The 27,354-nt window shown below is 44.8% G+C and overlaps 1 protein-coding gene across 3 annotated transcripts; it reads left to right on the top strand.

The window, feature by feature from the left end:
- Positions 1-652: 652 nt before the first annotated feature.
- On the top strand, positions 653-27,029 carry MAP3K14 (mitogen-activated protein kinase kinase kinase 14). Of its 3 annotated transcripts, none has more exons than XM_076356683.1 (17): positions 653-707; positions 1,128-1,230; positions 8,263-8,535; positions 9,116-9,185; positions 11,052-11,262; positions 11,385-11,993; positions 13,058-13,195; positions 15,392-15,521; positions 16,228-16,359; positions 16,802-16,906; positions 17,611-17,774; positions 18,157-18,307; positions 18,941-19,291; positions 20,466-20,572; positions 21,946-22,090; positions 22,664-22,764; positions 23,652-27,029. In XM_076356683.1, exons 3-17 carry the CDS (start codon positions 8,283-8,285, stop codon positions 23,814-23,816), a joined length of 2,832 nt encoding a protein of 943 aa, XP_076212798.1. In that variant the 5' UTR covers positions 653-707; positions 1,128-1,230; positions 8,263-8,282; the 3' UTR covers positions 23,817-27,029. The 3 variants fall into 3 exon arrangements, with proteins under 3 accessions (XP_076212798.1, XP_076212800.1, XP_076212799.1); XM_076356684.1 differs by having other exon boundaries at positions 683-711; XM_076356685.1 differs by lacking the exon at positions 1,128-1,230 and having other exon boundaries at positions 658-707.
- The last annotated feature ends 325 nt before the right edge of the window (positions 27,030-27,354 follow it).

A 27,354-nucleotide genomic window follows, 5' to 3' on the forward strand; every position in this document is an offset into this window, starting at 1 on the left:
CCCGGCCAGCGCCGCTTCGGCCCGTTTCCCGCCTCCCTTCCCGAGGCGGCGGGGACCCGAGAGCAGAGGCGACGCTTGCGGAGGCGGCCAGCAGCGCTGCCGGCCAGGCGGCCCGGCGTGGGCGGCGGAGCGAAGGGCCGAGGCACCGGGCGCGAAGCCGAACTCAACCAACGGGAGGGACGATCGTGAGGAGACCGGCGGCCGTTTGGCGGCCCCTCGGCGCGCTCGCGCCCCGTTCCCCCCTCCCCCGCGCCTGCGCACTGGGCGCCTCCGCGCCGCTGCCCTCGCGGCGCCCCTCCGGCCGCACGCGCATGCGCGGCGCGGCGGCGGCGCCCGGAGGAAGCGGGGGGGGGGGAGGCGGGAAACGCTTGGCAGGAAGCTCCGCCCGCTTCTGGGAAACCCGGGCCGCCCCCGGCCGCTCGCCGCTCGTCCCCGGCCTTTCCCGGCCCGCCGGGGCCGCGCCGCGCCCGGAGAGCCGGCGGGGCGGGGCCGGGCGGTGGTTGGGCGCGGACGGCCGGCGGGGCGGGGCGCGTGCGGCGGCCGTGGGCGGGAGCGGGGCGTCGTCACGCGGCGGGGCGGGGCGGCGATTGGCTGCGCGGCGGCGGGGGGGCGGGGCCAGCGCTGGCCGCCGCCTGTCAGTGAGCGGGGCGCCGCTGAGGAGGCCTGAGGGGCCGCGCCGCGCCGTGTCGCGCCGCCGGGCCGGAGCGGTAGGTGCGGCCGCTCGGGGGGGCGCGGAGCGGGGCTGCGCCCGGCTACCGCCGCGGGGCCGGGATCCGGGGGGCGGCGTTCGGTCCGGGAACCGTGGAGCGCGTCTGTCCGGTGGGGCCTGACGGAGTCCGCTGCCGGCCGGCGCCGCCGCCGCCGCTTCCGCGGCCGTCTCCGGGAGGAGGGTGTGAGGGAGCCCCCCGCTCGCTGCCCGGCCCCGGCGGGAGGGGAGCCCGCCCCGCAGCCGGTGTCCGCCGCGGGAAGGGCCCTGGCCGCCCGGGAGTACCGGGGGGCTTTGAGCGGTACCTGCCGGTTAACGGGCTCCTCCTGGGACCCGCTGCAGCCGCCCTCCCTCGCCTGCACACGCTGCCCACGTCTCCACGGGGCACTGAGACCCTCTCTGTGGTGTTTTTTTTTTAAAGCCTGGATGTCACTTTTCCGCTCGGAAGCTCCTCTCCTCGGCTCCTGAGCTCCCCGGTTCCCTGCCAGCCGCGCCTGTCCCGGAGTGCCCGCCGGAGGGAAGAGGTGAAGCCGCAGACTTTGCCGTGTTCATTGGGTGTTGCTAGGTGCCGCTTTCCAAAGCGATCCCTGGCCCTGGAGAGGGGAGGAGGAGGCAGGCCTGAGATCAGCTAATCAAAATATACAACTGAATAAGATCTGAAGTTCAGTTAAACTGCCTGTCGGCTCGCCTCTTGCAGTTAGCCGTGGCACTTCTCTTTGACGTGACGTTTTTCTTTTTTTTTTTTTTCTGGCAGAAGGTTAAAATGCTTCTTTGCTGATTAATAAGTTGCTGCTGTGGTTGATCTCCGATGCTTCCTGTCTACTTTAATCGGTTACATTAGAAACATGTGTTCAGTGCTTTGCACATGTAAGAAGCAGCTATCTGAAACTAGCATCCATAAACAACGTCTAAATTTCTTTTTCAACTGGCTTTCTGAACTCTTTTATGAGTAATAACTTGCACCTTCTTTGCTGTGACATTAGTGATAAGAATAATCGAATTGGGCTTTGAAATATGTGTCTGTAGTGTGCTGCTTTATTGCATTTTAACTAAGTTAAAATCTGCTATTGGCACAGCCACTAGATTCCTTTGGAATGAGTCATTTGCTATTAACTATTAAATTTTAACTGCTATAAGAGAGTGAATCTTTGTATAGCATGCTGTGAAGGAGTATAACTAACAAACAAACATGTAACAACCAAAAATCCTGAAGGATTTGTGGGACCTGATCCAACATCACTGGAGTTAATGAACTTTGCCACGGTCTGTCCTGAATCTTATTTCAGGGTTAAATGTGAGAAGGCAGAGCTGAGCTTTTGTTGTAACAGTAATGTGGTGCCTAATTATTGCTCTGGCTGCTAAGAGGATGGAGGCAAATGTGACCATCCTGTCTCTTTAACTTTCCTTCTGCAACTTTTGCAGTTTGCTGGCAAGTGTCAGTCAAACCTGCCAGTGGAGACAGAGAGAGAGGTCTGGAAGACAGAAAAATCTCCAATTTCCAAGAAGAGTGGCTGGCTTGGAGTAAAAGAGACCTGAGTTAGGAAAGGGTCTGGAGATGCTGGGGAAGGGAGACCAAGAGGATGCATGGGGGGACCAGAAGGAGGCCTTATGAGGGCTAGACATGTGGGACTTTAATCTGTAGGCAACTGGGCTTTGCTCGTCACAGTTTAGTGACATCAGGGCCCTGGGTCCTGAAGAATATGGACCTCATCTTGTCTAAAAGGCAGTTCTCTTCTGCAGTTAATATGGGAGTTTGTCTCATGGGTGATTGCTCAGGATGGGCAGTTAGAAACTACTCTGGTCAGTTCGTGTTTCTACTTTATAGCATAAAATCATCATAACTGAATTTGCAGGACCAATCATAAATTAAGATTACATAGAAATGCTTCTATCTATACTAAATTTAACTAAACTTTTGTTTTGGCCTAGCGCTTCAGCCTTACTGCTTTATGTAGCCTTACATGGCATTTTATAAATGTGATTGATTGAAAATTTCAAGCTGCAAAGCAATGTATAGTAATAACTGGTGAAAACTCAGTCCTGCCTGCTTGGGCAGAATTGAGTTTAATGCGTGTTTGTGGTTATTGTTGAAGTTGTCCATTTAGGTGCTTTATTATATCATCTTCTTATAATTTAGGAAATAGCTTCACTCCACAAGTGGGTCTTAAAAATCAGGATGTCATTAAGCAGTGTCCTGAAAGCCTGCGTGGGAACAGCTAAGCCAGGCCGGGAAGCAAAACCTTGTCAGGTTGAAGATTGTTCTGATGCTTTCTGTTATACTTGTTTGCCAAGCAGTTTGGAAAAATTAGCCGCTTCTTTGGATGAACGGGGTTGCAGTGATGTTTATAAACTCTGGGCAAATGGTGTTGTTCATATCTTTGTTCAGCAACATGAAAAGAATTGTTAAGGGGTGCGTTGTACTCAACCTTGTACTTGAGGAAATGAAGATAGATAGGTGTGTTTAGATACTGTTAGAAATTCTGCTGATGGTTAAACCCAGTCAAATATTTTCCTACAGACTTTGTAACCAAACTGTTGCAATATACTAATGTCTGGCAACTAAAAAGACACTTGAAGCTCGTTATCCTGATGTTTACAGTAAGCAATACAAATGGCTGAAACAGGATTTTGAAGTATTTACTATCAAACCACTTTAAAGAATATGTTTACATATTTATTATCATTTGTAACATAACTTACTCCTGAACACAAGGCTGATAGTGAAACCCTTCAAACAGGCAGTTCCGTGGTGGTTTAGGTAGAAGGTTAGCTTTACCTGGTGATCTTCAGGTAAACCTGCGTGCAGCAGTACTTGACAATACGTGAGAGACCGAGAGGAACCAGACAAGATTGTACAGGATCCCCTTCTACAGACGAATGGGTAACACTGGTTAAGGAAGAGGAGGTGAAGGCTGTGAGCATCCTGGAATAGCAACTGCTGATCTGACTCACCAGTATTTTAATCAGTCAGGCATTCTATTTATTTTTGCTTTGGAACTCTTAGATATGCAAGGCAAGACTTTTTTTTCTCCTAAACCTGTTAACTTAAAATGGCATTAAGTGTGCTTTAAGGTAGGGGAGTGTGTTGAGTGCTACAACTTTTTTTTTAAGTCTCTTCTGACACAAATCGAAACTTCTCCTTGCTGACAGCACTGAGCTTGTTTAAATAACCACCCCGGGCCCATGCTACAATAATATGCCTTAAACTGACACGGCCGAAAACGGAACTGTCTTAATTTCAGTTCCATCTGAAACGTGGGCAGGCAAGGAAGCTCATCGATAGCATCCAAGCAGAGAAAGACAACGGTGAGGAGGCAGGGACAAGGGGAAGTGGTGCCTGGGGTTTGAAAGGGCTGTACATGTATATCTACTCCTTGGGCCCCAAACCAGATCTTTAGTGTGATTCATTTTTTTAATAAGTGTAATCTTTTTTTTTTTCTTTGGTGAAACGTGTGGTTTTTGATAAGGTTTGATGACTTTGTATGATGATTTTGTAGCTAATACTGTGGACAGGTTCTTTTGGCTGCAGACCTGGCACTTTCTCAAATACCTACCAACAGCTGTTAGGACTGGAAGGTCCCCGAAAGGTGTATGTTCTTCTTTTCGTTTGACATTCCCTGATCTAGTGATGCATAAATTCCTGGCTCTTCCCAGCTGTTGCTTTGTTGTAGTGGTCAGCAAAGCAACGTTGCTAAAATGCTAGTTGTGTTGTTTTAATAAACCAGTAGCAGCTACAAAAGAGAAGGCTAACCTAAGTTAATGCATTGTTCATAAAACTCTTCTCAATAAGGAAGTGGGAAACCTCACTGAGACAACATGATTTTTTTTCTTTTTTTTTTTTCCTTCAAACTAAATGTCAATGTGAAACTGCTGCTCAACATTCGCACTCAGGCTAGGAGAAGAAATCTGCATACTTTGAAGCTAGCTTATGAAGCCTTATGTATATTTTAAAGCTCTTTCCCAAGTCTTTTTTTAACCAAATCTATGGGCTACTCCACAAAATGTTAACTGAAATTCTCCAAAAAGCCATTGGCAAGGGAGATTTGACCCAGGCAGACAAAGCAGGACCCCATATTATGGTATGCTGCAGAGTGTTTTAGAGCTGGAGAGGTATTTGCATTACTTTTTTCCAGCTATGAGTCTCTCTTTCTATATAGATGGTAACTTCATGAAACACAGAAATGTTCTTTTAAGGTCCCTGCTACAAATAGCTTCCAGTTGAGAAGGAAGAGCTGAAGAGGGTGAACAGGGACTTGTTTAGGTGGAGGGAGGAGGTTTTAAAGGAGCAGAAAGCACATGGTTATTTCTTATATTAATAATGTTTGAGTGTCTCCTTAATTCTGACTCCCTACAAGTCTCAGATGACCTTATCCAGTATATTAGCTTCTCACAGGAGCACAGACGTTTTTTGAGGGAGGAGTTGCCACTGCCGTCGGACCAGTGCCTCCACAGCACAACTGATACTGTGTTTGGCTTTCATTCTGTAAAAATGCACTTTCTTTTTTACAGCAGTGAGAACTAACATTAGTTAACCAGAGGTGAGTGCAAAACCTTAGTGAAGATAAGGAGATAGTCTTTAACGCTGCTAGCAAAAGCCCGTTGTGGGTTAGGGGTGTAGTATTCACTTTTATCTACTGCATCATTAACCCGACTTCCCCTTTCTTCCTTGACAATAACGAGCCCGTACACACGTCTACAGAAGGAAGAAAGTCAGGGATATTGAAATCAAGAATTACAGTTGAATCTAAGTGACTTGGATGAGGGAGAGGAGGTTTTGAAAACCAGAGAAGCACTTTGGGGTATGAAACAACCACCCTCCAGCTCAATAACTTGAAGCTCCTCATGTTGCACGTACGTAACTTATGTCTGTACAGGAAGCTGTGCTCATCTTGGAGCGGCGGCAAGTAAATAGGCAGCTGAAACCGCAGCTCCAGCATGTCTCGTGGGTAAATCCTGTTCTTGGTGCTCTTGCCGTGGAACCTCAGGTACCCATTTACTGCTCCCAAGACCCCCTTTTATCTAGAGCTTCCCTGAGAAGGGTTGTGCGTGGGGCCTGGGCCTGAGAGACTGAGTGCCTACGTCCGAATTAATGGGGCTTATGAATGCTTTGTGCCTCTCTGGATTGCCGCCCCCTCCAAGTGCACAGAGATGAGTCTAGCCTGTTCAGTTCTGAATATGTAGCTTCAAGAGAAGTTATGCTTCACAAATTATTTAAAAGTTCTGATTTTATTTTCTCTTTAATCACAACTTCTGTCAACTATGCTTGTTGTAGGTACCATAAAAATAGTTGGGTTTTTGATTCTTATAAAGACCTGAAAGTTGTGCAGCAACAGTTAAACTGGGCTGGGCTTGCAGCTTCTGTGCCTACACAGCCTTGTAGACCTGAGTCACACATTAAACTGTCTGAGCACCGGCGGCTGCTGTGTTAGAGGACATTGCTTACAATAGCTACCTCTTATTTTTTTTTTTTTTAGTCGGCAAGGGAGGTATGTGCTTTGTTGACTTTAATCTCAGTAATATTTCCTTGTTATTCTTTTCTATTTCAGAGGGCGACAAGGACTTGCAATTTTGCTTCTCCCCTCCCTCTGTTGGCTTTTAACTAGGCTGAGGATTGACTTGTAGAATTACGTAGTTTTTGGCGATGGGGATGGGTTTGCGCTGCAGACCTTGAAAGTCCTTGAAGGTGAGGGGAGGGCAAGGAGAGACAGAGTTAATGCAAATCAGGAGAGAGTGAGTATAAAAATAGCTCTGAAGTTGTCAGTTTGGTCACTGGTGGCTTGGGTTAGTCATCTGGCAGGCTCTCTTTCTGCTGCTCCAAGGGATTATTTTACAGCACTGAGATTTGACATAATTTCTGTAGAGGAGAGGGAGCGGGACGGGCGTAATGAGTGGGATACTGTCATCAGCACTTCTTTTGCACAGCAGCTGTTCTCTGTTTAGCCGCTGAATGTGGTCATTGTTGACTTTCCTTGTATACCTGCCAGGTTGTTAGGTGACTCATTTACACATCACACCAAGGTTCATGCACTTGGCTCCCTAACGGCTCCCTTCCCCTTTCTTTGGTGGCCCTTTAGGCACGGAGCACCCACTAGTTTTGTCATTTTCCTGAGTGATCTGTGTTGCCAGGAGCCTGTTAGAGTAAATGTCCTGTTACCCCAGGCAGCTGTTCAGGGCGGGTGGAAAGGAGACAAGAGGAAAAGAAAATCCTTGGTGCAGATTTAAACTGATGAGCCTCAAAGATGTGCTCCTGTAATAGTTTTGAGATCTTGTTTTTGCTGGCCTCTGTTCAAATGTCCCTCCTCCTTGTCTTATATTGGGTTCGTGGTACTTAAGAACTGTACATGTTTGCTAAGGTTTCTGAATTTTCATGGGCTGTTTAATGATGGAAATGTTAATTTTAAGATGTTGCACTTGAGCTGTGAGAGGACTGGCACGAGGAAGTGACCTCTACAGTTAAGGGGCAATAGAGCATATTCTGGTTTAAAAGAAAACAACTGTGTTAACTTTTCCGGAATCCAAGGTGAGGGGATCAGGGGCTAAACCAAAGCCATTATTTCCTGTGGACTTGTGTTCAGTGTGGTTGTAGGGAAGCCCTAACTCTCCACGTTTGTGACTTCCACCCCACAATATATCCCTGTCCTGTCCTGCAGTGCCTTGCTTCCATGCTTCTTTATACTTCTCCCTTTCCACCCCTGGCTCCCTTCCACCTTCCTCTGCGCTGCCAATTGGCCAAGATTTGGCATGTGCTGGGACTTGTTTGGAGCTACATTTACGCTAACTGGTCAGCTAGCAGCCCGTGCTGATTGACTCGCCAGCTGCTGCCAAGCGGAGGGTATCGTCTGTTCCAGCACCATCACTGTCTTCTATCCAACACCAACTTGCATTAATCCGATACACCATAAGACCTCTACTTTTGTGGGGCTTGACCAAGTATTTCAAAAGTTATTGGTGATTAAGGGAAAGGAAGGGGAGTGAGGGAGGAGCTATGAATGGGCAGGCTGATTGTCTAGCCTTGTTTCATTGGAAGGAAAAATGAGAAATGGATTTGAGGGTGACTGAGTACAAGGAAGAAAGCAATTAGCAGGATTCTATGGCCATTTTATGTGGTGTGAGAGCACAATGTAATTTCTCCTAGGTGCACTCTAGGAGAAAGTCTCTCGTGTCTTCTTCTTTATTCTTTTTTTTGGGTGAATATTCTTCCTGTTTAGTGATACGTTTCCTCTTCTATATGGTTTCACTGTTTGTATTTAAGCTAAAGGAATATACCAAGAAATAAATTTCCCTTTGAAACCTGTGTGGTCTCATATTTTTAGTACTTAGAATAATGTTGATTATTCAGTTCTTCAGTGGTACAAGTCAGGGATGGAGACCTGGCAGTCTTGGGTTCTTTTTCAGCTCTGTGCTCAGAGGTTGGGTAGGACCTTGATTTGGTTTAAATTATTTAGTAATCTGATACCTTCAGCAGCCTCCTGTTTCTCATGAACTTGAAGCTGCTTCTGCCTGTGAAGTTAAGTATTTTGACAAGTGTTTTGCTTTGTTTTTTTTTTCTTATTCAGTGACTCTCTGAACCTGTGAAATGGCAGTGATGGGAATTACATGCCAAGGAGCTCCTGATCCAGCCGTCAAGCACAAGAAGGAGCTCACAGCTACCAAGGGGCTGAATGAGACAGTTAGTGAAAAGCAGAGCAGTGTTTGCAAAGTAGAAGATTCAAAGAAGGTCATCTTTCACAGTCAGTGGAAAATCCTGAATGATGTAATCACCAAAGGAACAGCAAAAGAAGAAACAGAAGGAGGCTGTGCATCAATTTCTATTATTGCCCAAGCAGAATGTAAGTAGCAGAGCAGTCTGCTCTTCATTGAGAAAAAGGAATGTGTAACGCGCTATGAGATTTCACTCACTTTGCACTCCTGGAGAGCTGAGCTGAAATCTATTTGTAATCCCAAGTGGGGTGGAGTTAGTGACACATCCCAGTCTCTATTTAGGAAGCTCATGAAATCTCCTAATAATGTGTCAGCATCCACTGAATAAAGCATAAATAACAGAACAGCATGTGGCCATTGCACTTAGCTGCTTTGACTATAAATCTGTGTCCTGCTGGGTCATCTGTTCTTGGCTGACTTCTGAAAGATGTTTTAAAAGAGGGGGGGAAAAGAGGAAAAAAACCAAAACAAAATAAAGCTGTCAGGTGGGAAAGAGCTGGGGGATCAGGAGATAGCAGTGCTGGGAAGCTGTCTAATGCTGGGGGAGGAAGAATGTAGTGTGGATGATGTGGCACAACTGTGTGGTGATTTGTCTGGATCACTGCTTGGTTTAGCAAGTTGGTAGAGTTGTTTCTCAGTCCAGTTGTTACCAGGATAGACTTTGCCTGATATTGAAGACATGTGATGATCCTGTTTTCTTTCACACAGGTGAAAACAGTCAGGAGTTCAGCCCCACTTTATCAGAGAGATCCTTTATTGCTCATAGTAAGCGTTACAGGTGAGAGACCCCTTAACATGAATACCCACCTTCACTGTTATGTGTGCTGACTTGTTCCAAATCACCCTGGCTCTGTGTGCTTGCGATAACTTTTCCAAAAGCACTCCTGTTTGAATTAGCTTTTCTGTCTGAGGTTCGGGAAGAGTGTGTCTCTCCCCAAACATCTTCCTCAAAACCTTTTTGTGTTAGAAGAAAATAGAAGTTTAAGCACAAACCACTCAAAACACCTTGCATTGTCTTATTGTCAATGCCTGCTGATTGTCTTCTGCCTCTATTCCTGGGTTGTCTAATTTGTTTTGGAATGACTGAGTCATTTTTTGAGGTTCATGAGCTTGAGGTAGAAGGATCCAAGGGAAAGTTTTCAGTCTTTTTTAACTGAACTGTCCTGATGCTTTTGAAACCATGTTACACCATCCCCTTTGAAAAGCTGTGGGAAACTTAGGCTGCTGTTAGTAGTCCTGAGAAAAAAGAACTACTTTGTTTCTGGGGAGGTTAAACAAAAGGGGATGAGAGAAGAACCTTTACTTAATGAGAGCATCAGCAACAGAAATAGAGTTGTGAAGAGAAGCTGAAAGTGGCAAAGGGGGAGTAACAGTTGCAATTGAAAATGGAGGCCTGGGACTTGCTTTTCTGAAGTCATCTGGGAGTGAGCCACTTTTCCTTCATGAAGAATATGTGCCCTACTGGGGCACATACTGGAGCTTTATTAAGCACTGGAGCTTTATTAAGCAGCTCCAGTGCTCTCTGAAGTGGGTGTCTGGGATATAGACTTAGGTGCCGCCTGTTTTCTGGCGGCTTTCAGACGCTGAATCTGGCCTTGGGTGGCATATGGTTTGACGTTGCCCACTGACTTTGACATTGTCCCATGAACCAACCGAAGAAATGCAGAGTGAACCATTTCTTGAGGGCTTTATGTAGAATGCACACCAGCTAATTGTTCAGGTTCAAGGCAATGTGGTAATGCCATCACCTAGAACGCTACTTATTGGATCTTTTAGCACTCAGTGGTGCACTGAAACAGCAGGAAAAGGTGGAGAGAGCAATGCTGGCTGTGAACTGCATTGCTCTTCAGTAAAGGCAGATGATATACTGCATGGATCAACAGAACAATTGTGATTTCTTCATTTGAAGATCAAATATCCTGTTTTCTCTTACAACTTGATTAAAAAAAATCTAACTACTATGATTGGTATTGAATAACTGCACGCAAATGTTCCTCTGAGAGTTGCAGCTATCTGTACAGACCCCCAGTTGGTGTGCTGGCCAGTGCTGTTTTGTATATATATGCATTCCTAGAAATCGTATTGATTGAGCTCTACATGCCAGAACACTTTGGCTTTTTGAAGCTATTTTATTTGAGTGTGCTTAGTCATCCCTTTTCTTTGGTGCAAAGTCTATTTTTCTTTCAAATAGAGCAGACGTTTATATTATGAGCACTTTTATGAATTTTAACAATTTTTTTAAATAGATTGCATTTATACATAATCTCTGTGTTCACTATAAATCATAGACACAAACTGTCTCAAAGCAACCTGGAGACATCCAGTACTTTTTCCCTCTACTTTGCCATCTAGTCCTGCTGTTCCTTGCAGAATTTGCAAATACTGGGAGACTTAATGCTTTGCTTCCCCCACGCACCCCCCACATTTCTTTCTCACAATGCCAGATATACTACTGTGCCTTGATATTGAAGTTACAAATGCTACATATTAGAAAGCAAGAAGTTATGTTATCATTCTCTATTCTTTAAATCTCAGAAGGCAGAATTGCTTATTCTCATTCTTGTTCTGCTGGTCATAATTGTTAACTGGAGGTGTGCTTTCACCGTCAGATCTAAGAGACTTCATGCATTTTGGTTTCCAATAGCCGGTCAGACAGCCTCGATCAAATCCCTAACAATGTGGCCCATGCAACGGAGGGGAAGATGGCGCCTACCTGTTGGAGAGGGAGGCATCGTGGTAAGACGAAAAAGAAACGTCACAAGAAAAGATCCAAGCTGAAAATACAAACAGTGGCTGCTGGCAGGCGAGGTCCCAGAACTCCAGAACAGGAGAGCTGCACTCCAATTCCCGTCCAGGTGAGAATCCGTAAACCTTCCTTGGTTTAGGAGTCCTGCAAACTCCTAACAATTCTTGGTTGAATTTTGGGTGGCTATATTGAGGTTCCTGATCAGCTGTTTTGTTTTGTTTTATTTTCTAGGAGGATGAATTGCATCAAAATACTCTTTACAGAAACAATTTTTGGGTTTCAGAACTTAACAAGGACTTGGTCTATGATCCACTGCCATTTGAGAAACCTGAGAAAGTTCTGTCCACGGGCAAACTCCATTCACCAAGAAGCCAATACAAAACAGAACTGCACAAGTTGATAAGCCCTATTCAGTGCCTTAATCATGTTTGGAAACGGCACTATCAGAGGGACAGTGTTCCACAGCCTGAAACTCTCCATCCTTTTCCTTACAACATAATACCCCCTCATTTCCCACATCTGGACAGTCCGCTCCATGCCATGAAACGTAATGCTCTGGAGACATACTTCCATGGTGATCTCAACTATCAAGACAGTGAGCATCACTTACCTGGCCTGAACTTAGAATATAGTTTCCCCAAATGTGTCAACCAGTCCATGAAAACCAGTTTGGACAAGATTTCTGTGGAAGAATACTTGGTAGATGCCTTGAAGGGGAGCGTGAGTCTCGGTGAACCACAAAATTTAGCCAGCCTAGCCAAGACGTGGAGAGGAGGTGGTCTGGACCCAAAGGAACAATTTCATGAAGCAGATGAAAATGAAGGCGTGCTACTTAATGAGGTGATCTTCTGACCCTACACACTAGTGTCGTGGAAGGCAGAGTTTCTCCTGGGCTTCAGAAGAGAGAGAATCTGCATCCATGTGCTAGCTTCTGTAACAAGGCTGCATTTTCTGAATGGTTGAAATATGGGTGAAGACTGCCAGTTAAAGATGCGGTTTTGTTTTTTGAAGGATATGAAGCCCTGTCTTAGAGTGGTGGCTCTAACTTGTTCACTCATTCACAAAATATGCATGCTTGTCTATGAGAAGTGTTTCTGTGCTTAGTCAGTCTTCAAACATGTCTTCTCTGTTTGTCTGTGAAAGAACCCAGTCCATTCATGTGAACAGGCTCCAATATTTTATTGGCTATAGATAACCTACACGGTGACACAGACAGAAACCAGGGACATGTAGATCGTGAAGGTGCAAAAAGCATGTCTGCTGCCTCTGGTAGGAACCCAGCAACTCGCCCGTTGTCCCTTGCCAAATGCAGGGCTTGGGCATAGCAGATGCATGTAAATGTTAGAGGCATGATTCATTTCTTCTGAATTCAGTTCTCTCTTGCCACCTTAAACTCCTCTTAGAGTACTCTTCACTGGAATCAGTGTGACCCTGTCAGTATTGTCGGTGGCGTTCAGGGTGTCACTTACCTGCCTGAACATGTTTACACTGGGACCTAAGGCACAATCTCAGTCTACTGACTATAAAAAAGGTTTAGCTCACACATAGACGTCTACATTTAGTCATGTGAATCTTGTTTTGTTTGTAGGATTTAGCTTCGTAGTTATGTCCTGCACATGAAGGGAATAGTTTGGAGCTCCAAAGCTATCCAAATACTGGTGGCCTTCCTTTACAACAATGGGGTGCACTCATTTAGATCAAACAGAGCCCACAGAAATCAAGTAGGTCCTCCCGTATCGTTTCATCTCAAGCCTGTGACAGAAGTAATTTTGTACAGGGATTTTGAGAGGTGCGGTGGTATCTATCATTGTGCTTTTTCTGAAAATGTTGGTCTCTGTCTGTGGAGCTCAACAATTAAGTGTTTCTTTCCTTGCTTCATCTTGTTTTCTGATTTTAACTTCCAGAAACTAAAGCCAGTGGATTATGAGTACCGAGAAGAGGTTCATTGGACCAAGTGTCATGGTTCTTTGGGCATTGGCTCTTTTGGAGAAGTATACAAAGTAGAGGACAAACAGACGGGATTTCAGTGTGCTGCCAAAAAGGTAATTATGTGTGAGAAAGGGGGGGGGGGGGGGGGGGGCAGTCCTGACACAAGAAGGCGTACGGAGAAAAAGTCTTCTCCTTCCAGCTACCAGTAGGTACCTTACTGTACAGTCACAGTGAAATGCTGCTGTGGTTATGTCCAAGGGAAAACTTCAAGGTGATGGCATGGAGAGAAGAAGCAGACAGACAACCTGTATGTGCACAGGGCGTCAAGCTTAGCAGCCAGAAATAGGTTCATTTGGCCTTCAAAGCGTGCTAGAAGGGATCTTGATTTTTGTGCTGAGACAGGCCGAAAGAGTAGAGATTTCAGAAAGATTGTGTGTCCCTAGTGACTGCGGGGGAGAAGCAGCTGTGTGAGTTGTCTGCTTATCTAACTATTCTCATGTTAAAACACGTCTAGTGTACATGGTGACATGGCATGTGTTTGTTGAAAAAGGAATAAAGTAGGAAAAAAATAAGGCAGTCAGGAAGCACTCAAAACGGAGAGAGCTTTTGTCTGTTCAGTGAGTGTCATATGCAATACTGGCGCATTGTAATGAGGTGATTCTGTTACAGGTGCGGCAAAGGATATGTGTTTTTCCAGAAGTTGGCATAATCCATTGTACACCAAGATATGCCCTTGTCATACCATGTATGAAGTGTGTGGAATATAACTTGAATCAGGGTATTGATTTGTAGGCAGCCGTGGGGGGGCCTCAGAGGTGAAGGTAGAGTGATAATGCAAGTAGATGATGAGAATGTAAACTATTTTGTTTGAACTTAACACTTGAATAGTTTAATCACCTCTGTGAACTGATGTTTCTCACGTTACTCCAATAGAAAACTTCAAAAAGTGCGTGGGAAGCATTTGTCTTGAGTACAAAAATAATATTATATGCAAAAAGAATTGGAACTTGCGTTTTTCAATTTAAAACGTTTGCTTTTTCTTGTTTACATTGGTCTCAACTTGATTCATTGCCTGTGGAAAGATTTAAGTGGCAAGACTAAGCCAGCTTGTTCAGTTTTTTAGCCATTTCATTTGTCAGCTGTATAGAGGCAAACATATTTAAAGCATGTAGAAAATTATTTCCTATTCTGCGTCCTCACATTTTAGATGTGGAATTCTGTGGCAACATGACCAGCTTGTTTTCTGACAGTATGTAACTACTTAAATTTATTATCCATTTTGCAAATAGACAGTCTTAGGAGAAATAGTTGTTACTAGTGGGGTATGTTTTCATGCAGGAGGAGTGGTTGTGCTGAAAAGGAAGACATGAGAGTAGGAGAAGCTGAAGTCTTTCAAAATGTCAATTTTTTTTTTTCCCTAATTACTGGAGCATTTCAAAGGATAGTTCTGTAGATCAGAAATACATCTTGTCAGACCAAACTCTTAAACCAGTGAGTTCTAATGTGCAAGTTGAACACTTAACTATGATGTGTTTCGTTTTACATCAGTAACCGTCTTCAATTACTGCTGTCTGCCTGAGTTAGAAGGGGACTACCTGACCTTCTTTCACCATACTTGGTGTTGTAAGCACCTGCTCTCCAAATTTTTGAGATTAAAGAAAACTAGCTATAGCTGGACTGCTGACAGTGAAGAAACATGATACATCCTTTTCCCACTAGAATCTTAATGACTCATGTTTTCCTTCTGGTCTTTAGCAAATTCTTGTTTTATTTTGTTTGGCTGAACTTAGTGAATAGAGTTTTTCTTTAACCATTTTTCTGTGCAGGCTGAGTACCACCTAAAAAGGTGATAGTGTAGATCGCTGCTTGTGGCCATATTTCATATTCCCTCCTTTTTTGGGGGAGTTTTATTTTTGCCAAGTACTGCACCATCCTTAATTTTTTTCCCTTTTTCATGAAAGCAGAATGCTTAAGTTGTCAGTATTATCTTTTTAACTGAGACAGAAATTACCTTCCTCCTGAAGATTACCAGTACTCAGCTATAAGCTGGAGGTATTGCAACCTGGCATCTTTTTTGATAAATCTTCACTTTACTCGGACACTGAGGATGTAGGGACTCTCATCCTTGTTCATGAATCGTTCTGAGTGTTCCCACTTATTGCTGTACCCACTGATTTTTGTTAACAAAGGTCATCCTTGTGCCTCTGCTGTTAAACAGTGTAGGACACTCTGACCCGAGCACCAGAGAGGGACGATTCTGTCAGGGTTCGTCATAAAATTTGTTCAGTGCTTCTTCTTTGTTTCTCTAGGTACAAGTTGAACACTTCCGTGCAGAGGAGTTAACGACATGTGCTGCGATAACAAGTCCTAAAGTTGTCCCCTTGTACGGAGCTGTGAAGGAAGGACCTTGGGTGACCATCTTCATGAAGCTGATGGAGGGTGAGAAAGGAACAACAATGGAAGCACCATTGTAACTGTTGAATGCGGTGGACATTGATCTCCTCTTCCTCCTGCCCCAATTTTAAATCTGTTAATTCTTTGATGTATCCAGAGTGTTCCTAGCGTTAATTCCTGAGTGGGTTGGGATAGGTATGTGTAACCCCTGCTGGTGTGTAGCAATGGTCTTTCTGTGGGGGGAATAATTTCCAGTCCTGCCTCACTTGAGTTCAAGATGTGAAAATTCTCATTAAGACACACAGCTGATGCTGGTTTTTGCGTTCATGTTTATTTGCACGGCACCATGTAAAGCATATTGGCTGCAACAGGGGATACTGTATAAGCAAACCTAGATGCTTCTGTTGCCTGATGCTCTTTTTCTAGCCAGGACCATGGAAAACACAGCTTGTGAAGAATTGGCTGGTGATCAGTAGCACCTAGAAATGTCTGATCTCATCACAGAGTAGTTGCTTTTAATATAAAGCAACACCGTTAAACTGACACTAAGCAAAAGGCTTCATGAAAGAGGCCAGTTTCTGTGGGCAGTAAGAACTCTGGGAATAAACAGAAGGAACAGACCCATGTGTGGAAGATAAGGGCTGTCAGACCTGGCAGTTCTCATTTCTTCGTCAGAAACAACGAGAAACGCTGATGATGCTGGGAAGAATTTAAAGATAAGCTAACATGGGCTCTCTGGGTTCCTTTCTAGGTGGCTCACTAGGTCAGCTAATTAAACAGAGTGGCTGCCTGCCAGAGGACAGAGCCCTCAGTTATTTGGGCCAGGCATTAGAGGGCTTGGAGTATCTTCACGCTCAAAACATTCTCCATGGAGATGTAAAAGGTAGGATGGTACTAAAGGTACCTTGTTCTTCCCTTTTTCTTACAAGAGGCAAACTGCTTGGAGATTAAGTTCCTGAGTGGCAAAAGGTTAGTTACTAGATTTTCAGCTCTACATTTGAGATTAGAGCTTAACTTGGTTCTAAACAGCTGGGCATATCATATTTGTCACCTCTTTCTTTCTGTCATCCGATGGGTCTGACAGGCTGTTTGCCCAGGCTGCCCCACCACTGGGGCAGAGGAATCTCCAGGGCAGATAATTGGTAGCTTATAAGTAGAAATAACTATAGTTGTGTACTTGCTTAAGCCAATGACACTCCATAGGAGTAATAGACCTTGGTTTGGACTCGGAAGACTGTAGTTCTGTGGGCTTTTGACTTTTTTTTTTCTATCTCAGTGACCACAATACAAAGAAGACTGACTAATTAAAAACTTCTCATTGACAGCGGAAAATGTGCTCTTGTCTGATGATGGAAGCAGGGCTCTTCTGTGTGACTTTGGTCACTCTGCTCACCTTCATCCAGATGGCCTGGGAAAGTGCTTGGTCACAGGTAAGGATTTTCTGCTGCGATTCTAAAGAATTGCCCTACTGACTCATTCTTTCTTTTTGAACATTTACATATGGCTAATTTGCAAGCAACTGTATTTTCCAGACTTAACGTTGCTCATAGTGTTGCATTTATTGATATTACTGTGATGTATCCCACTGACAGCTAAAATGAACTTAAGGTTGGAAGGTGTTCCTTATCTCCCAGTCTAGAAGGCTGTTGTATTTTTTGTAAGATTATGTCAGCATACTACATTCAGTGTTTTGTCCCTGCAAGAAACCACATCGAAACTTAAAAATCTAACTCTGACTTGTCATGTAACCTCACTAAACAGCTGGGGAAGAATCCTGACCTCTGCCAAAGCAAAATTCCTCGCTGACTTTTGGACAGTTAAATTTTATAGTGCTTCTTAATGCAGCTGTGGAAAGAGAAGGATATGTTTTCTAATGCTGAGCTCACCAATGGAGCCAATGTTTTGCCTCCCAAATTTGCTGGGAAGGGGAGCTTAACACCTATTCTGTGTATAAGGGATGAGACTGATACGGAGACGTAGCCTTTGAACAGCTTATAAGAGCACACAATGCTGCTTTTTGGGTTAAGGTGACTTGTTTCTCACTTTAACTGAAAAGACAAGGAGGCTTCCCAGCAGTTGCACTGAAGCAATTGTCTAGTTTACATGCAGTGAGTTTTCATTTGAATGGTTTTAGGGAACTATGTGCCTGGCACGGAAACTCATATGGCTCCAGAGGTGGTCATGGGAAAGCGCTGTGACTCCAAAGTGGATGTCTGGAGCAGTTGCTGTATGATGCTGCACATGCTTAATGGGTGCCACCCTTGGACCCAGTACTACAATCACCCACTCTGTCTAAAGGTAAGTGAACCAGCGTATCTCCAGTAAATGGTACGTAAGCCTGCAAAATCTCATTATACCTAGCTAGAGAGCAGTCATTTCAGGAAAGCTGGCTGAGAGCCAGCTGGGCATTTACGATGATGCCAGCCTTGCTTTGGAAGCTGATCATTTCTTACGCCTCTTAGACTGCTGTGTATTACATGTGCTAGGGCTGTTTCTTTCGTATCCTGCTCATGACTTGGGTGTGACTTTTTAGCCATTCAGCTGTAATAAAATTACTGCTCAGGTCTCTCATTTAATGCTGTAATTTCAGTTGGAAATGCTCTCAGGGTGGGAAGAACCTTTCTGAAATCAAGTGAAGCCTCTCTGGTCTAACCTCTTTCACTTCCTGTTTGTTACACAGATAGCTAAAGAGCCACCTCCTCTGAGGGAAATTCCACCTTCCTGCAACCCTCTCACTGCTGAGATTATTAAAATGGGTCTGGAGAAAGAGCCTGTTCAGAGAGCATCTGCGTCTGAACTGAAAACTAAGACCAGTGTCGCACTTGAAGAAGGTAGAAATGTCCTGTATTTAAAGCTTCTTATCCACACTGGTAAAGTGGCCAGTCGCTACTTATGTCAGAGTGGCCCTATGGGAAATATCAGTATGTTTTACTGTTCAGTATATCATTTGCACAGGCTTCAGCATTGATGTATATTTTTGGGCTGATAGCTGTTGCCCACAGCCAGGCGTTTCTCGCCCAAATAAATTAAAATTTCCTGTGTGCTGTCACATGCTCTTTCTTCCTTCTCTGCTTGAAGCAGACTATGTTGTGCTTTATGTGGGTTTATTAAGGTGTGTGCTGTGGCTGGGCTCATATTAAGCTGAAGTATCAACTGCATCTCGTGAGCTAGAGCCTGGTATGCAGCAAAGCTGAAAGCAGAGGTTTATTGCATCCTGAACTGTAACTCATACTTGTGGTCCAGTCTTGCCTCTAAGACTATCCATAATTTATTTCAACTTAATCCTGCTGAAAGGTTCTGTAATGGAGCAAGAATTTGTAGAGGTGATCTGGTTTTGTCTTTTTGAAGAAGCTGGGCATTTTACAGCAAGATACAGTTCAGAAACTCTTATTGTGAAGGAAAACTTTTACCTCTTTTTTTTTTTTCTTTATTTGATAATGTTTGTATGCTTTTTGTTTTTATAGTGGGAGGTGTGACAAGCCCCTGGAAAGGTGAATACAGAGAGCCTAGACATTTATCTTTGAACAAAGAAAACAATCCACAGACATTCCTGTCCCCCACAGTGAGCCCAGTTTCTGAGGCTGGTTCTGACCCAAAACTGGCAGTCAAAGTTTCTTGTGTGAGCCCAGTCCTACCACCACCATCTCTGGAGCAAACAGATGAGGTCGAGGGAACCCCTTGGAACGTGTGCAAGGAATCATCTGAGACCTGGGATCCTCCACCTCTCTCCTCGACTCCTCTCCCCCTGAAGAGCTGCAGCCATGTGGAGAGAGCAACAACCATTTCAGAACAAGAGCTTCAGCAGCTGGAAATAGGTAAGCGATGTGCTATGTAGGGAATTCAGCTTTTTGCTTGCGAGCATGATAAAAATACAGCTGCTTTCTTTTGGCTTCTTGACAGTTATTTCTGGTTTTTGAGCTTGGATGTCATTTTGTTCATAGTTCCTCTCTCGTTACACAGATTGCTCAGCCTTCCTTGAAATTACCAAAACTAGTAGTTCTTAACCAATTAAATATGCCACAAAGGTAGTGGTCAGGATTTCCTTCCACTCTCTGAACAGTGGAGCGAACTTCTGTGAGAGGTGCAGGAACCTCTCAGAAAACAGCCAGTTTCAGACTTGTGTGTATGTGCACCATATAAATAGTGTCCGCAGTTCCAACTGCATCTGAAATTTTAGGTTTTCAAACATAATTCTTTTGATAAAGGGATAAGCCTATTGGATGGGAGATGTCAAACGAAGCAGTATAGTTAAAAATCAGTCTGCAACTGTTTTGTTCTGGGCATTGGAAAACCTATAGCCACCAGCCAATGAATTTGATTACCAGCAGCAATCCAGAATTTGAAAACCAGCAGTAAGTTCAGTGTGAAAATCAGTGAAGTAATAGTCTAGTTCCATTGCCCCAGTACAACTCAACCTTTCACTTTTTTATCCCATATTTTCTAGTCTTTGTAAATGAATTGAAAACTTCAAAGCTAGGAAAAAAGTGTCTTGAAATGTGACTGTTGTCACGGAACTGAGGAATGGCATTTTAGGGGTTGCTGAGGGTCAGCTTTCTTCTCAAATGGCTTTGGATCTTCAGCAGCCTTGTAAGGTCTGGATACTATCAGTGCAAGTTACTGCAAGAGTTGAGTACGTAAGTTTGACCTTTCCCTGGGTATAATGTGGATGGATCTAGAGTGAAGGCTGATAGGTGACATAATAGGCAAGAACTGGGAAATTCTGGGTGCTAGTCCCGTCTCTGGCATTTTGCATGTCATTGCACAATTCATCTGTCCTTTCTGGCTCAGTTTCCCTATTTTCACAGTGGTGGCTGTAGCTGCTACTTAGCAGAGGAATTGTGTGTTGTGTGTTTTGCGGACACTAATATCAATGTTCATTAGATAATGCTGAAGAAGCTTTGGGTATTAATTGCAGTAACTGTGATTAGAGCAGGGAGGCGTGAAAGGAAACACTGGAAACGTCTTCCTTCTCTTTCCTTTTGCTTGCAGAACTGTTTTTGAACAGCCTTTCACAGCCTTACTCGCTGGAAGAGCAAGAACAAATGCTTTCATGTCTCAGCATCGACAGCCCGTTCGTGTCAGATGCTAGTGAGAAGGTGGGTATAAATGGATGCTAGCCGTGTTATTGTGGGTGGGGGGGGTGGCAGGGTAACCACCTCTGGGAAACTGGAAGCTGTGACCAATGGACACCTGGAGTTTCTCCCGTTTGTTGCTGCTTTTTGACACACGGTTTGCTGGAGAGTACCTTGGGAAGAAATCTTTATTCTTGGACAGTGGGGTATTTAGGATTGTAGTGGTTCTTCAGTTTACTGTCCAGCATGGATCCCTTTCCTCCAGTTGCTCTCCTGTGCTGTGTACTCACAGTAAGCATCAAGTGTGTGGATATGGAAAATCTCAGCGGCCTTGACCCTCTCTGTGCAGAAGAAAGGAACTGCAGAAGCAGTGATGAGCGTAGGAGCTGTACCAAGTTGGACCAAATGGCTGTGGTCTTCTTCCTGGCAATGGCCACTAAAGGGATGTTTAGGGAAAGACCAGAAGAATAGGGCAGAAGAACAGAGATCCTGCTCTTGGATATTCATTCCCAGCCTATGGATCTGTTCTCCATGAACTTCTTTTAACCCATTCATACTAATGACTTACGTAGTCCAAGTTACTTAAATACTAAGTTTAATTAATTTTGTTTGCTCTATCTCTGGTGTTCATAAGCTAGGGAATACCAGTGAGAAACACTGAATAAGCCTTGTTGAACCAGGGAAGGACGTAAGCCCTTCAATCATTGTTTTCAAAGACATAGAGTCCAAAATTGTGTAGCCTGCCATCTACAGGAGTCATTTCTGACTGTGAGCATCTTTTGTTTCCTATTTCTGTTCCTCTTCTCAGCCTTTGAATGCTTTTTGAGGAGGATCGAGCAGAGTTCTGTACAGTAGTTCAGCTGTTGACACAGCATGGTGTGCAGCGTGGGATGTGACTCTGCTTTTTTTTCCCCCCCTAGTATCTAACCCTAACATTTAATTTGATTTTTGACTGGTACTTGCCACTATGCTGATGTTGTCAGATTGACCTTCTATGACTCTAAGACAGTGTAGACTTTTCCAAGCAGTACAACAAGGTAGGGTCTGTAGTTGTTTATGTACAGTTAACTGTTTTTCCTGGGTGTTACTTGTCACTTACCGACATTAGAATTTTATCTCAATAAAGATTCTCCTGTCACTAAGTATGATAAACCCCTTTTTTTCCTCATCCAGCTCTTCAGCTGATTATTGATTTGACTATTGATAATAACTTACTATGTCTGCAAATTGTTGCATTGCTATTCCCCTTTTCTAGGTGGCAGGTGAATGTTGAATAACTCAAGGCCCAGCCTAGATCCCTGTGGATTAATACTTTTTTTGTCCTGAGAAGAAATGTTTATCTCATGCAAGCTCATTTTCTTTAGGAGCCTTTGACACACTTGTGCTTGCTTCTGCAGAACTCCATGAAGGCTTCTCATAGCTTGAGGGACACTATGAGCTCTGGGATTCATTCCTGGAACAGCCAGACAGATGGACAGAGCTTCAGTTGGAACAACCTGCTGAACCGCAGTCGGCACACAGACACTCCCAGCTATTTCAACGGTGAGCCTGAATTTCTAAAGCTTGGATAGATGGTCAGGTATGATTTTTCTCAGTATCTAGAGGGTCTGGGATATGGAGTCTCGGAGTTCTTCTTATCCTTCAGTTACTGTGTCAGCACAGACCCTCCTAAAAGCATACGGGTTGTCAAGAGGCCAAGTCTGCCCCAGCCATAGATGGGTGGAAGGCACTCAACTCTGTGCAGCCAAGTAAAAGCCAGAGAAGTTCTTGAATGCACAGAGTCTGGTTCATCTTTGTATGCCTTCCCTTGTGCAACTGCCATGTGCAAGAATATATGCTTTATAACCATAAATGTCTACAAAGTAATTTTGAGGGCATGTTGTGCAAATCAATGCATCTCTTCAGCTGCTTTCTTGCTAAATCCAGCTCTGCTCTGTGAGTCATTGTTGTCTTCAGCAAGCCTCCATGCTCAGCAAAAGACCTACAGAAATTAAATGCTTAATGACAAAACCGAGTTCTTCTGATGTATGTGCCTTGCTAGTCAATGTTTCTGTGTTGGACTGTGAAATCATTATGCCTACAGCAGAAGTTAATGACTTCTCTTGCGCATTTCAGGAGTGAAAATCCAGATCCAGTTGCTAAGTGGAGAAAATTTACACATCAGGGATTTCCACAGGACAAAGGTGGGAGACATTGCCACTGGGATAAGCAGCCAGGTGAGACACAAAGCTGGGAGTTAAGTACAGCATTCTGACTGAGGAGCAATTTCTTCCATAGTGCAGCCTCATAATGCCTTAAAACCAGTGACCCAGAAGTCCATTCAAGGATCCTAATGACACGTTTAGTAATATAACTTCAGTGCTGCTGCTGTAAGTGTGATACCAGAAGATGTTTTCTGAATCATAAGCCATTGCTAATTGTCATAGGGACCATAGGGATCTCCATCTTAGAAAGTACCTGTGCTGCAGCATAAAAATTCTTCTCCTCAACTATAAAGATAAATTCTTTCCTCTGTCCCTAAAGAAGAACCACTATATGACTTTTTCATCAAGAGCAGTAATATCAGCTAAAGGAAATGGGCTGTGTTTGGCTGTGATGCTTCTAACTTGTTAGGTTGGAGGATATTGGCAGACTCCAGTGAACCTCACTGTGGGCCTCTTTGGCAGTCCCTGAAAGAAACTCCTGAGTGTTTGTGGGACTGTGACTCATCTGAGTGTAAAATGTGGTGATCATCTCTAAACAAAGAGGTTGCAGAAGTCCAGAAAATGTTTTAGTGGTGTTGGTTATCTTTGGCATACTTTGTTCTCTTGGACGTAACACTAGCCTGCGGAGGAATTCACAGTGCCCAAACATAGGCAGTCCAGGAACCACCAGCAATGGTCAAAAACTCGGGTGAGGCAATTCGGCAGCCGGGTGAATGCTACCTAGTTCAGTTTCTGAGATACTTTCTTACAAGAGAAGGTTAGGGTGTTCCTGCCAAGCACAAGCCTCTCTCCAGGAGCTTTTCTTGGGTTGGGAAGCTATTTGCTAGGTTTGATAGAGGGATATTATGTTCTGAAAGAGACTTGAAGTGCCACTCAGATCTGTTTGTTCTCCTTCACAGATACCAGTCCCTGCTTTCAGTCTGGTTACTAAAGAAGGCCAACCAGTTCACTACGACATGGAGGTCCCCGACTCTGGTATTGAGCTGCAGTGCACCCTTGCCCCTGACTGCAGCGTCAGCTGGACATGGCGAGTCAAACACGGTCAACTGGAGAACAGGCCATGAAGCCGTTCCTGTTTTGGAGGTTTTTACCTTGTTGCAAGAAGGAATTGCAAAAGCTTCCAACCACCCCTGCCATGGAGCACCAAGTGCAGTTGCTGGTGTTTTGTGCTGAAGTAGGATAGCGGTTCAGCAGCTCGCTGCTCTCGGGCCTCACTTCTGTTGTCTGTTCTGATCCAGTTCCAAGACATGTCCTGAGCTTAGATGTTCCCCAGAACAGTGGGAATTACTTGTTTTGGGTGTGAGTGTTAGGTTGAGCTTGAGAATGGTGGGTGGAAATTCCTGCTTTTCAGAGGAATGCGATTGTGCTTTTCAGGAGAATAGGGGGTTGGATGAGAACTACTGTTGCTCAGCCTCCGAGGTGAAGCGGGTAGTTGCTGGGCTTGCCCAAAGGAGGAGGTTGGGTATCTTCAGTGCAGCTGTGGTTGTTTGCGCCGAGGGGAGCTGGCTAACTTCCTTCTAGCTGGAGGAAAAACTTAATGTTTCTGTAGGCTTTGGGTAGCATCATCTCTACCTCAAGCCTTTTGCATGGGGAAAGTCGACAGCAGTAACTAGCTGGGTTCTTGGTTTCACCTCCCACCCTTCCCCGCAGACGCTTCCTTCTTGAATCAGAAAAGAACTTTGTTCCCAGAAAGAGCTTTACTTGCAGCTCTCATCTTCAGGTCTCCTCCCCGACTTAGGAGCTGGTGCTCTCTCTCTGATATTGCTGCCAACGTTGTCTGGCAGGTAGGACAGGAGGAGGGTATTCCCTGGTGGGCAGGGTGAAGGGGTTGTGTTCCTCCATCCTGTTTCCACCGCTGACTCTGGACTTCATGTGAACTGTCCCGTCCAGGCAGCTCCCCCTGGAGGGGGAAGGACCGGCGGCTCAGTCAGCTCAGACAAGGTCTGAATTTTGCTGCAGTGTTTATAAAATCTCACTCCCAGCTATCAATCCAGCCGGCCGCTCGGCCCCTCCGCTGGAGATCAGTGCTCCAGTTCTGCGTGGTGTGTTAGCTCAGACTGTCTTCACCAGCACTTACAGATTGGCACGAGGATTCGTACTGCTCCCCTTATGTCAAAATGTGTTAAAGGAGTGGGATGGGCAGCTGGGCCCTAATGCCTTAAGCTTTGAGCTTTTTTTTACTGATTTGTGAATTGTTTGGAGTATACTGAAACTGCGTGGGTCAAATTCAGACGGGCAGGTGTTGTCAGCCCTTCTATAACCCAGAACAAAACCAGAGGGAAGTGTAAGCTATGAGTGTACTTGTTCAGGACTGCTCGAAGTCCTTGCACATCTGGAAATCAGGGTCGCTTGACAACGTGCTGTGGCTCTTCCAGTGTGCTGTAACTACAGTGGCCTCTGAGCAGGGGCTATCTACATCCAGGCTGAGTAAAGAAACAGCTCCAAAAAAGCAAGGTAGGCCCTGCCAGATCTGTGCTGGTTCTGAGAGACACAATGGGGCAGGAATGTTGGCAGTTTTCTCAAGTGAAGTTCACTTAGAAAATAGCTGGGAAAAGATATGCTCTGGGCCTCCCTTTTTGAGGACCAATGCTCCTTAAGCAACTGATACTCTTTCCCTTTGGTCTCCCAGAACATCGGCTGGTTTTGATACACTAGGCAGTGACATCCCTAATCAGAAAACTAAAGTAGTGATGCAATAAAAAAGTGGAATTCTTGAAGAAAAATGAAACCTGTCACAGCTATGGATATAGTTTTTATAGCACTTTTTGTTCTAAAGCACTTAATACGTTGTCCAAAACAGATACCTAATTATATCTGAAATGCCACATTAAGAGTCTTTTTAGTAAACAATTAACACATTACGCACATCTCTTCCAGGAAGGAGTGGGGGGAGTGGGTAGGTTGGCTCGATTTCTTTTTTTTTCAGATGCCATAAACTACTAAGAATTGTAGGCTCTGGAGCAGGAGGGATCAAAATGCCTCTCCAGGGTTCCCAGGAGCTCCCAAGCACGTGTTCGGTGCAGCAACCAAACTCCCCACTCCTGGCACCCTTCCTAGGCTTCCTCTGAGGGGGGGAGGAGAAAAACCTGTTAGTTGTTTCTAAGAAGAGTCAGTTGGTGATGTGTCAATATGACACATCACTGTTGGTGATGTGTCAATACGAAAGCATGGTCTGTTCCCTTCCCAAAGGCTGCATCTCGTGGCTTGCACTGTTGTCTGCAAAATGCTTCGATGTATGGGTGTACAGTTTTGTACATTGGTGTTAGACTCAAGTTCTGCCGAGCAGCAGGGCAGGATGCAGCAGCCCTCTGTTTACAGGACTTCTGAGCTTTACACTTCATCTATAGCATTAACATTAATCTCAGGCCACCTACACGAATGGGTGAAAGGCAGTAAACCCTTGCGAACCCAGAATGTCTTTGTTGGGTAGATGGAGATGTCCATGTTCTCCTGTACTCTCACACCAGCATTAGCCAGTATCTCCATCCTGTTCCTTTTGTCCAAAACCTTCAGTCCTATTTTGCTGCCACCTCAAGTGAGAAAGTGAGGCTGCAGATTTCTACCTAACAAATCTGTTACGTGACAGCCGGCCAGACAAGCGGGCTGAGGTGTCAGCAGTCCCTGCCAGATGGGAAAGACGCTTCGGCAAATACCACAAACCACTGGTGCTTTCCTACTGTCCTGAAATGTGGTTCTGCTCTCAGGAGTATCTCCAGGGTTTTCATGTTTTTGCTACCTACCAGCTTGGGATCTCCTTGACTCTCCTCTGCTGCCAGGACAGTTTCCTCTTAATTTGGCTGGTCATTATTGCTGTAACAGGCATAAAAAGTCCAGCTTCCAGATGAAGGCTGGCTGTGCAATACTGACAGAAGAAAAAGTCAGGAAAGCTTTTTGTTATCCATGTTAAAATTTGGCTGAAACTGTGTGTAATAACATAACTAGTCTTTAGGACAGAGCTCCAGTTCAGGGTAGGGAGGACAAATAGCAGTAGGAGTGATAAACACAGATGGCTCTTGTCATGTAGCTCCTTCCTAAAGTCTGGAAAAATCACTGTTGGCAAAGCAGTGTGAAGCTGATAATCTCTTTGGGATGGGCAGTACTGGCGTGGGTGAAGACGATGGAATGACTAGCTTGTACTGAATGAATGACACTTTATAAAACTGTGATTTCTTGAAATTAATATTTTGACCTGCATTTTCACAGGGAAAAAAATAAAGCTGGAAAAAAAGATTCTTCGTTCTCATTGCTAGTGGTTTGATACGTTGTCCCAGAGAACAAGACAATGATGCTGAATAAGACGTTTTTCAAGAAGGGGAGCCTGGTCTGATTAAACTCTGCTACGTGTTACCCTAGTTTTTGGGGGATGCAGGGAGAAGTCATTTCTGGGTATGAAGAGGCAGCAATAACTTTGATGGATCTGAGCACAGGATTTGCTAAATATACTGGCATCTCTCTCTATTTCCAAGTAGATGGTCCTTTTTCCTCCTCCTGTCCCATTGCAGGCAGGGGGATTCGCTGTACTGAGAGCTGCTGAGCCTTCCCCTCGATAGTGGAGAAGTAGGTCTGGGATCCAGAGGTACCGGGTTAGGCAGGCAGAGCTCT

Source organism: Aptenodytes patagonicus, chromosome 20 (assembly GCF_965638725.1).
Source record: "Aptenodytes patagonicus chromosome 20, bAptPat1.pri.cur, whole genome shotgun sequence".
NCBI lineage: Eukaryota > Metazoa > Chordata > Aves > Sphenisciformes > Spheniscidae > Aptenodytes > Aptenodytes patagonicus.